The 11,380-nt window shown below is 44.9% G+C and overlaps 1 protein-coding gene across 1 annotated transcript; it reads right to left on the reverse strand.

The window, feature by feature from the left end:
• Nucleotides 1–650: 650 nt before the first annotated feature.
• Nucleotides 651–9,276, reverse strand: FNDC8 (fibronectin type III domain containing 8). The gene is made up of 4 exons (XM_006890906.1): nucleotides 9,068–9,276; nucleotides 3,694–4,063; nucleotides 1,369–1,605; nucleotides 651–800 (listed from the first exon to the last, which is right to left on the reverse strand). The coding sequence occupies exons 1-4, from the start codon at nucleotides 9,274–9,276 to the stop codon at nucleotides 651–653; spliced, it is 966 nt and encodes a 321-aa protein (XP_006890968.1).
• Between the last annotated feature and the right edge of the window lie 2,104 nt (nucleotides 9,277–11,380).

Consider the following 11,380-nt stretch of genomic DNA (forward strand, 5'->3'; position numbering starts at 1 on the left):
TTTGCACCTCACTGCATTGCTGTGGTTGTGTTTGCACCTTACACATCTCTGCAGCGAGGAGACTGAACAAGGAGCAAGGTTACTTCTCTTTCCTGGACCTCATAGGAACCCTGGAGCTGTGCCCTAGAAGGTCCCACACTTTTTAATTAAAAAAAAAATGAAGAAACACCCATAAATCTTAGGTGATATATATACCTAACCACCTCGTCCCCAAACTGCCGTTTTCCTTCTTTCAAGTGTTTTCTATTTCACCTTTGTTTGCCAGTCTCTTCCTCCCTTTGGGAGGATGATGATGGTAGAGCCAAGCAATTGGTTTTGATATCTCCTGTTGTTTGGCCACCCCTCCTTTTCACCTGCTCGCCCACCTGGACTCTCCTGTCTGGTCTTAGCAGTCAGGAAGATGAGTGGCAGTTGGCCCAGCTGTGACTGTCCCCAGCATGACACAAAATCCATGGGGGCTGAGTGGCCTGCAGTTCTTTAATAGGAGCCTGGACCCAACCCAGATGTGGGGACAAGGAGACCAGTTGCTGTCAGTGGTGGCTGGGCCTGGCTAGCCCAAGTTGACCCCAGGTGTATGTCTCATGGTTCTGGCTCCTGTGGGCTCTGGGCATGAGCTGAGTAGCTCAGGGGCTTCCTGGGGGTCCTCTCCCTTAGTAGGGACATAAATATTCAAGATCCTCTAGTCTCCGCATCTCATCAGGCCTGATGGTCACCGTCCTCCGTTGAGGTGCCCTGCGCCGCACCGTGATTTGAATCGGGTTGTTCTCAGGGAAGCTGTTCAAGTCGGCCACCGTTGCAAACTGAAATAAAACAAGAAAACCCCGCCAAATGGTTTCCCAGACCTGAACCTGGCCTGCTTTTTATCTCAGTCTTTCTAGGTAGTCTGCTAGATGGGATCTTTGATAACCACCAACAATCTAGGACACAGAAAATAGGCCCATAAAGGGCCCTTGAATCAAGGTTGTCTACCAAAAAGCTGACAGAGGCATGACTGAAACCCATTTGTGTGATGTGTGAGAACTCGGGCTCTTTCCCCCTCTGCTGATCCCACCCCCAGGCTGATCTTCATGTCTTCCCCATTTCTCTCTCCACACCCTTGGCTTCCTGGAGCACTCACTAATACTGAGTTGTGGCATCCTGAAATCAAAGACTCTAAATGGTAAACAGTGATGCTTCATTCCTAGTAGATCCCAGAGTAACTCAATCCTTAAATCTCAGAAGAAAGCCTAGCATTGTTTATCTGCCTTTGAGGGAGCGCTGCAAAACGATAGATTCTGAGGGGCAGAGGAGTGTTCCGAACCTTCAAAAGCACCCAGTTTGCTGGCATCACATTCTCCATCCCGACCCACCATTACCCCTAGAGCTTACTCTATAGGGCTTGCACCACCTGCCCACGCCAGCTGTGTTGGCTGCACGGACAGTGAGGCAGTAACTGGTGTTAGGCTTCAACTCCATCAGCTTGATGGTGGTGCCCAAGATCTTGTTGAAGATCCATGGGCGGTTCTTTGTCTTGGGCTGCTCATTGTCCTTGACCTTGGCCACCTCCTGCAGCAGGACTTGGTAAAAACTGGCCTGCTGTTTGCCCAAAGCATAGGTCCAGGAAATCTGAAGAAAGAACCACAAGGCATGCTCAGGCCTGTCCGGTACCTCCCACCACCCAAGTTGTTCAGAATTTCCCACTGGCATCCCTGCACCTGCTGTTACTGAAGCAAGTCTGTTGGGAGGGGTAAGGCACTCCGGTGTCACACTGAATAAATTGTTCCATAGGACATGCTCTTCATACAGGGCAGTCCCACCCACCTTAGGGTACTTCCTCAGCTCGAAGGAACCTTAGAGACTATCTTTTCCACCTTGCTTGTTGCAGATGGAATTAGAAAGCCAAAGAAAGTGACTTGCCCAGAGTCACATAGCAATTTAGCAATGCCAAGCTCCAGATCCAATCCCAAGCCCATAGAGTTTGCACTGTAACAGTGGATCTCAAACCTAATAAGCATCCTGATTAGCTTTTATAATAATTTGAGAAGTTACTCTCAAATTCCTGGACTTTCTGTCTCCTATCCACGCTCCTATGGAGAACTCAAACTCATTGCTGTCATGTTGAAACCAACTCATAGCTGATTCTCCAGCAGATTTTTGGAAACTAAATTGCAGGAGAGATTGCCCATCTCTCTCCTGCAGAGATGCCGGTAGTTATGAACCAACAGTGAAGTGCCACCTTTAGGTTGGTAGAGCAACTCCCTATGGACCAGACCGTGAGAACTCCCTAGAATATAACCTGGAGGACTTGTTAAAAACAGACTGCTGTTTTATAACAGTGGCATTATGCAGTATTTGTTCTTTTGTGACTGAGATATTTCTATCAGTATAATGTCCTCCAGGGTCACCCATTCTGTATACTATTTCATGAGTTTCTTGTTTTTCAGTGGTGCATAGTATTCCATTGTGTGAATATACCACAGCTTCTCTATCCTTTTGTTTGTGGATTGACACTTAGATTGACTGACATCAGGGTTAGGGGAAAACAAAGAAAAGAGGGTTAAGTAATGTACAGTGCATTGAAACCAATGAGGGAAAGAACTGCTTAAAAGGAATATATGATAAGGTATTATTTACATTACAACAGTCCAGAATAAGAGCTGCATAGTAAAGTGGACAGTGAATTTTTTTTTTTCAAAGAGAAACGTGAACTGGGGGCAGGGAGGAAAATGTGTAACAATGAATGACTGGAAATACAAGTTCTCTATAAACTTCCATTAAAATCACAATTAAATAAAACAAAATAGATTGCTGGGTTCAGCAATGACTTAGCAGGCATAAAGTAAGAGGCTGGACATTTGTATATCAAGTTGCTGATGTTTCTAGTCTGGCCTGGTCCCTAGGGATTCTCATCCAACAGTTTGGGGATGGGACTGGGGAAGCTGCATCTTTAAGAAGATCATTAGATGATTCTCACATAGGCAGGTGTTCTGAGAACTAACTTTTAAGTCCTCCCTCCAAACATTGGACTTTGCCGGTTGTTTTCATAAATACAGCTTGGATGAGCTTGGACTACATCCACAACCCCAAGACACAGCTTTTAACACTGAAGAATCTCCATAAAACGACCCCAGACTCAGTGACCCCCTTTCTCTCTCTGTCTCTGTCTCTCTCTCTCTCAGTATCAACATCTTCTGGCAGTTTGTTTGAAATGCAAATTCTCAGGCCCTACCCCACGCTTTGTCAAGCAGAACCCAAGGGGATGAGGCTTGGGAATCTGAGTTTGAACCTGTGAAGTAGGTGAGCTGTAGCTGGTTAGGAGCTGTGATCACATGAGCCCCTGGTTCCTCCCACACCTCCCCACCTGGGAGCCCTTGCTAGCCTTCACCCTTGTTAGCCTTCACCCACTGAATGCCTTTTCTTCTCTATCTCTTGATATTTAAATCCTACCTCTGCTCAAATTACCCTCCCAGCTCAAATTACCCAACACTACCAGGCTGATTTCTGTAACTGAGAGTCCAGTTTCTTTGCCTGAGTTCCTAGTGGCCCATGATCTGAATCTTCCTTGCAACATTGAGCCCTTTCAAGCTTGCATTAGAGATCTTTGAACACGCAGGTCAGAGGGATCTTCATACTCCTCCAGCACCCAGCTCAGGGCCTGGCACAAGGAATTGGGGGGAGAGGCCTTTGCTAAGTATCTAAGCAAAGGACACTCACCACTGCTGTGGAGTTGCTGACTGTGTGTTCATAGATGAAGGGTGCTTCAGGAACTTCCACAATCACAGAGGATTCGGAGTGTGTTGAGGAGGTGTCTGTGTCCAGCTCGGGCTTGTCAAAGTCCAGCAGGCCCCCAGGAAGTATTTGGGTCTGAGATTGGTGGGGACAGAGGGCCAGGTCCTTCTTTTCTTCATTCTTAGGCAATGAGACAGCACTGAGTCTGTTCAGTTCTCCTTCCAGCATCCGCACAAAGAAGCTGCTGCTGGGCTGGGTGACAGCCAGTTTGATGGGGTTCAGCAAGGTGGAGGAGATGGAGGAGATGCTGGTGTCATCAGAGCTGCATTCGGAATCCTCCTCTGGGGTCTCCTTCCTGGAGTGGGGTTAGGAAGAGGAGACAGGTGAGCAAGATGAGCCAGGTGACGAAAACCACCTCAACCCATCAACCTGGAAACTCGCTGAGGGCAGCACTGGGCCTGGTTCCCAGTGTCCCCTGCATCAAAGCTACCTAGGTGTTTGATAAAAATGCAGATTCTTGGTCCCCAAAGATTGTGAGTCAGCAGATTTGGGATGCAACTGGACAGCTGCATCTTTAATAAGATCCTTAGAAAATTCTGAGAACTGCAGTTTGAGAATCACTGCTAAAACTTTGAGTCCTCCCTCCAAAATTGGGTGCAAACACCCCAGGGGGGTGACCACAATGGTCTAAGGAGGGGTGGAGAAATATCTTTTAAAAAATAACAGTAGGGAGCTCTGGCGGTTTCATAAAGAGTTGGGCTGCCAACCCAAAGGCATGTGGTTTGAATCCACTAGGTGCTCCACCACCAGAGAAATATGGGCAGTCTCTCTCTGTTCAGCAGCTTCTTCCCCCCAACCCAGATGTCAGTCCTGTTTTACTATGCAGTATGTTTTACTATGGCACTGTCCAGTATTTGTCCTTTTGTGACAGACATTTCACTCAGCATAATGTCCTCCAAGGTCACCCATTTTGTATAATATTCCATAGTGTGAATATACCACAGCTTCCTTATCCATTCGTTTGTTGATGGAATAAACATGAGTGTGCATATATAAAAGTTTAATATGTTGTTGTTGTTATGTGCTGTCGAGTTGCTTGCGACTCATAGTGACCCTTTGGACAAGGGCCCTAAATCCTGCTCTATCCGGTGCCAACCTCATCGTCTCTAACACACCTACTCCCAATACCCCAATCACTGAATTGATCCATCTCATCGAGAGTCTTCCTCTCCTGCGTCGTCCCTCCACTCTCCCAAATATGTCGTTGTCCTCCAAGGAGTGGTCCCTCCTTACAACATACCCAAAGTATGTCAGATGAAGCTTCATAATCCTTGACTCCAAGGAGCAGCCCAACTTCACTCTCTCCCAGACAAACTTGTTTATTCTTCTAGCAGTCCATGGTATGTTCATCACTCTTTTCCAGCACCACAGCTCAAAGACTAATTCTCTATCATCCTTAGTCACTGTCCAGTTCTCTGATGCATAGCATGCAATTACGAAGACTATAGCCTGGATCAGGCGCACCATAGTCTTCGGCCTGGTGTAGTTGCTCTTCAGTACTCTGGGGAGGTCCCTGACAACTGCCTTTCCCAATGCAATTTGTCTCTTGATTTCCTGGCTACTGATACCAAAAGTGTTGACTGCGGAACCAAGCAAACTAAAACTGTTAACTATCTCAATCTCTTCACTATCCATACTAATGCTACCAATTGGCTCAATGGTGAGAATCTTTGTTTTCTTGATGTTGAGCTTCAATCCATGTTGAAGGCTGCAGTCCTTGACCTTCTGCCACAAGCGCTTCAGGTCCTCCTCAGATCCAGCAAACAGGGTTGTGTCATGTGCATAACACAGGTTGTTGATGAATCTTCTACCAATCCTGATGCCACGTTCCTCCTCGTACAGCCCAGCATCCCAGATGATCTGTTCTGCATACAGATTGAAAAGGTATGGAGAAAAAAATACATCCCTGGTGAACTCTCTTCCCAATTTTGAACCATGCAGTATCTGCTTGTTCTGTTCTGACGACTGCCTCTTGGTCCAAGTATAGGTTTTGCATAAGCACAATCAAATGTTCTGGGATTCCCATTCTTCTCAGTAAGTCACAGCTCATTTGATCTACACTCATTGGCGCGCAAGTCCTCAAACCTGTTCCTGAGATGGTTTTGAAACTCTGAATTATCAGGTTTTTGAAAATCTTATGTACAACAGAGCAAGCTTAGACTAGCACTTAGACGAGCAGATATGGCAACTGAGACTAAGATCTCAGATATGGAAACACAAAGGAGGAACAGGTATAAACAGACATTATGATTGGAATGTGGAATGTGAGAAGCATGAATGTAGGAAAATTGGACATTGTTAATAAAAGAAATGAAACACCCAAATATTGACATGCTAGGTATTGGCAAAGTGAGATGATTTGGCATGGGGCATTTTAAGTCAGATGATCATATGATCTACTTTGCCAGGGATGAAAAGGTGAGAAAAAGATGTGGTTGGTTTCATAATTTAAAAAGTCATTTCTAGATTCATCATGAAATACAATGTTGTGAGTGACAGGGTAATATCCATACACATACAAGGAAGTCCAGTGAATACTACTATCATTCAAATATATGCACCGACAACTAGTGCCAAAGAGGAGGAAATGGAAGATTTCTACCAACTTTTGCAGTCAGAAATCAATCGGACATGTAATAAAAATGCATTGATAATAATGGGCGACTGGAACGCAAAAGTTGGGAAGAGGGAAGAAGGATCAGTAGCCAGAAAACATGGTCTCAATAACAGAAATGAGGCTGGAGATAGAATGATAGAGTTCTGCACATTCAATGATTTATTCATTGCAAATACCTTTTATAAGAAACACAAACGCAGGCTATATACATGGATTTCTCTTGATGGTATGCATGGGAATCAAATAGATTACATTTGTGGAAAGAATTGCTGGAGAAGCTTACTAAAAAAGTTTAATATATTTTTCTTAAAATCTTTGTGGCTGTTTTAAAAGATTTCAAAAATTTGAGAAAAATCAGAACAGAATGAAAGAATTTTTGAGCATTCACTCTGATGTTGTTGTTATGTGGGCCTATTAATAGTGACCCTATGGACAACAGATGGGAAGCCTGTGCCATCCTCACCATCTCTGACACACTTGAGCCCATTGCTAGTCACTTCATTGATCCAACTGGTTGAGGGTCTTTCTCTTACACTAACCCTTTGCCTTTGCAAACATGATGTCCTTTTCCAAGGACTGACCCCCTCCTTACAACATACATGCCTTGCCTCCAAGGAGCACCCTGGCTTCACTTTCTCCAGGACAGACCTGTTTGTTCTCTTGGCAGTCCATGACATATTTAGTACTCTTCTCCAGTACAACAACTCAAAGGCATCAGTTACTCTTCTGTCATCCACACAAGCATTTGAGAAGACCATGGCTTGGATCAGGCACACCTTACTATTTAAACTGACGTCATTGCTGATTAGTACTCTAGAGAGTTCCTTGACAGTAGATTTTCCCAGTGAGACTTGTCTTTTGATTTCTTGACTGCTGGTACCAAGGATGTTGACTATGGACCCAAGTCAGATGAAATAGTTGACACATTCAGTCTTTTCTTCATTGCTCATGATGCTGTCTGTTGGCATAGTGGTTAGGAGTTTTGTTTTCTTGAGTTTGAGATGTAATCCATATTGAAAATTGTGGTTCTTGATCTTCAGCAAGAGCTTCAAGTATTCATCAACTTTCAGCAAGCAAGGTTGTGTTATCTGCATAGTGCTGGTTGTTGATAAGCCATCCTCCAATCCTGATGCAACATTCTTCTTCATGAAGTCCAGTTTTTCAAATCATTTCTTCAGTGTACAGCTTGAATAGGTATGGAGAAAGGATACAACCTTGACATACGACTTTCTTTATTTTAAACCAAGTAGTGTTCTCTTGCTCTTGTTTGGACAAAAGCCTCTTGGTCTAGGTATAAGTTTCACCTGAGCATAAATAAGTGTTCTGAGACTCCCATTCTTCTCGATGTTAGCTATAATTCGTTATGATTCACATAGTCAAATGCCTTTGCCTGTGCATAAAACATAGACATTCTTCTGGTATTCTCTGCTTTCTGCTAAGATCTGTCTGACACAGGCATCTGATATCCCAGATGCCATGGCCTTTCTAAATCCATCTTGAATTTCTGGCAGTTCTCTGTCAATGTACTCGTCTAGCCATTTTAAGATAACCTTCGGCAGGATTTTGCTTGCATGTGATATTGATACTACCTACCTTTGGGTTGACAGCACACCACCTTGCCACAGTTGTTATGTACTGTCAAGTCAGAATTAACTCATAGCTAACTCTTCAGCTGGTTTTCAGAGACAGTTAAATGCATGGAAGGAGACTGCCTATCTTTCTCTCACAGAACAGCTGAAGGTTTTGAACCATATGCCTTTGAGTTAGCAGTGCACCTCCTTACCACTAATCCACCAGAGTTCACCCTCTCATAGAATCAGAACCAGCTACAAAATGAAAATGCCAGGCCCTCTTTAAAAAATTGTTAAGAATTTCAAGATAACAATTAGTAGGACATGAAACCAAGCACAGGGCCCTTTGAAGTGACTTCACTGGTCATATACCCATGAAACAGGCTGTGAATATGGTTCTCTCAGCCCACATTCCCCTACTCACTCACCACCCTTCACTTGCAAACTCCTCTCCTTGCTTGGAAATCTAGCTCTAATATTAATCCAAGAAGCCTCCTCTGGCTGACCCCAGACCCTAAGCTATGCTAAACTCCCTTCTCTCTGCTTCCTTAATGGGTCCTGTCATAGCCTGACTTACTGATGCACTGTACCATTCCCATGACTGATTGCCTGAGCCTCCAGCCCTTCCAGACAGGGAGCTCCTTGAGGCAATGACTGTACTTTCCAGCTCACCATTCTTGAAGCTGATCACCAGGCTCAGAGTTTGAAGTAAAGGATACCAGGATCACTGAGGGGGAACCCTAAACCTCAATCTGAGGAAAGCAGGCTATTGGAAGACACTTTCTACAAGTGAAGGAGCCGAAGGATGGAGATTGAGGGAGAGTTGTCAAGCAGGAGAGTAAAGATTGGAGGAAGGTGAGGACTATGGCCAGAGTAAAACAAGGAGCCTATCAACAAATCTCTGACCAATCCAGGATGGTTTCCTGGAATGGGATGCCCATGTACCTCCATGGGCTGATTTGGGGCTTAGGAATGCATAAACAGGTCCATCTCTGCACACTTCCTCTTGCCTGGAGCCCAGAAACTGAGTTGTGATAGGTCAAGTCTCTCTGCCCACACCCTAGTGCCAGCCTTTGGAATAAAGAGGGAAAGGACCAGATTTGGATCTTACTGTACACTGATGGTATCTTCCTTCAAGAATTTAACCAAACTACTCCTGGAGGAAAGTGGGAGTCCTTTGGTAGTGACGGTCCGGCTCATAGGCTTGGGGTTTGAATAGGACGGCTGCTTTTGATTGAGTGCATTGAAAACATTGATGTTTTCCTTTTTCAGCATGGTCTTCTCCCCATCTCCCACTTGGTGGAGTCCCTTTGATGCCATCTGGTTGGTTTGGGACCACGGCTGTCACTGTGCAGGACAACCACACTGATATGAAGCAGAGAGAAAGTGTGGGTACAGGGAACCAACCCTTACTTTGGGTGGGATGAGGATGCAACAAGATGACTTCATAATCCTTGGAGAGTGTAACAATCAGGAGCTGACCTCCGCATCAATGGGAGGCTGCTGCTGCCTGCTTTGCCGGGGGTGGGGGGCGCAGCTCACAGAGCAAGTGTTGGGAGAGGGGTAGAGCCAGGCAAAGGACTGTGTGTACAGAAAGAACTTGACTGTTCTGCTGGTATAGCAGCTTTGCACTTCTGTGACGATTTCACGATGTTTAACACTTACGCCCTTCAGGGAGCAGCGCTCAGAAGGCAGAGGGGGCTGGTTAGAGAAGGACTCGGGCATAAAAAGAGACAGCTGGGACCTAGAGGAAGGCAGGGCTGCCATAGGTTTCTGGGTTGGGAGACAACGTAGATATTGAAGTTCTGTATCTTTAAATCCTTGGCTACAACCCTTCCCCAATGGTGAATTGGCTAGACAGAAAATCCAGATGGTTCAGCATTGCTAGAAGCCTTCCTAGGCCATACCCTCAAATCCAGGTACGTCATTTATGCACTGAGTGGCAAAGATGACTACTACAGAGGGACATAAAGATGTTGTTGTTACGTGCCTACGAGTCAGAATTGGCTCATAGATGACCCCCAGCAGGTTGTCAGAGGCAGTACTTTGCCTCGGAGGAGACTGGCATCTTTCTTCTGCAGACCAGCTGTGTGGTTCAAACTAGTGCCTCTGTGTTGGCAGCACAAGTACTTACCTCTAGGACAGCAGAGAGAAATCAGACATTATCTCTACTCCCGAGGAAACCACCACTACAGTGGGAAGGTGTATAGATAACTTGGAGTAATTGGAGACAGCACTGAAACGTGGATATGAAGTCTAGCTTAGCCCTTTCTAGCTGTGTAGATTTTGGCGAGTGACTTACCCTCGCTTAACCTCTGTTTTCCTCATCTGTAAAATGGGAGTAAAAAGAACACCTCTCTAATAGAATGGAAAAGAGAGAAAGGCTTAAAGCTGTTTTTATTTTTTTTTCCAGTTGACAAGCCAAAGAAAAAGCCATTCAAGCAGACTAAGTCATTTGTGTAGTAGTTTACATATTCAGATTTTATTGCAATTTGTCTTTAAAAGGAAATTTGGAATTCAGATAAGTGCCTCTAAATTCATTGCTGATTTTGACACCTGTCTATAATCAAGGACTGCAGCCTCCAATATGGATTGAGGCTCAATGTCAAGAAGACAAAGATTTTCACCACTGGGCCAATTGGCAGCATCAGGATGGATGGTGAAGAGATTGAGATTGTACACAGCTTTAGTTTGCTTGGCTCCACAGTCAACACTCTCGGCACCAGCAGCCAGGAAATAAAAAGACGCATTGCCATGGGAAAATCTGCTGTTAGGAACCTCTCCAAAGTACTGAAGAGCAATGGTGTCTCTTTGGAGACCAAGGTGCTTCTGATACAGGCCATGGTCTTTGCTATTACTTGTTATGCATCAGAGAGTTGGACAATGACCAAGGAGGATAGAAGACGATGGACTTGCATATGACAGATGATGACGATAATGCAGGATAAGACAAGGTTCAGGTTGATAGTTCACAGTTTTGACATCAGTTGTGGTTGACTCAATGACACCTAAAAACAATAAGTCCTTGGTGAGGGAGAAAGATGGGAAATTTCCTTCAGTGTGTGATTTACAGCTGAAAACTCCCTGGGTGCTCAGCTATGTGCCAGTTCTTACTCAACAGCACATAAAAACAATGAAATCCATCTGCGGTGCAAGCAGATGGGTGAGGGTGTGGGGGGAGGGGGAGGATTAATCATGTGGTCGCACAATATGATGAGTGAGGGGCTGAGGGAAACGGGAAGTATCTGGTGTGAAAAAACTATTCAAATTTGGTAAATAGTATAAAAATAATGTGAACTAGAATGTATATGAATGATTGTAGGAAACACAATGTAAATGAAAGACTGTATAAAACACAATGCATATAGGGGAGCTCTGGTGGCCTAGTGGCAAGGACCTGCAACTACAATCCCAGAGCGCTCGG

The sequence above is a fragment of the Elephantulus edwardii genome, unplaced genomic scaffold, assembly GCF_000299155.1.
Source record: "Elephantulus edwardii isolate Elephantulus edwardi_28Jun2011 unplaced genomic scaffold, EleEdw1.0 scaffold00094, whole genome shotgun sequence".
In the NCBI taxonomy this organism is placed as follows: domain Eukaryota; kingdom Metazoa; phylum Chordata; class Mammalia; order Macroscelidea; family Macroscelididae; genus Elephantulus; species Elephantulus edwardii.

What these genes read in the sequence shown, in the direction of transcription:
- FNDC8 (XM_006890906.1), bottom strand. Translation starts at nt 9,276, where the DNA reads ATGGCATCAAAGGGACTCCACCAAGTGGGAGATGGGGAGAAGACCATG. An exon ending in GAAGATACCATCAGTGTACA is followed by an intron (nt 4,064 to 9,067) that starts GTAAGATCCAAA and finishes ACCCCACTCCAG; the next exon opens with GAAGGAGACCCCAGAGGAGG. An exon ending in GGTGGTGCAAGCCCTATAGA is followed by an intron (nt 801 to 1,368) that starts GTAAGCTCTAGG and finishes GTTTTATTTCAG; the next exon opens with TTTGCAACGGTGGCCGACTT.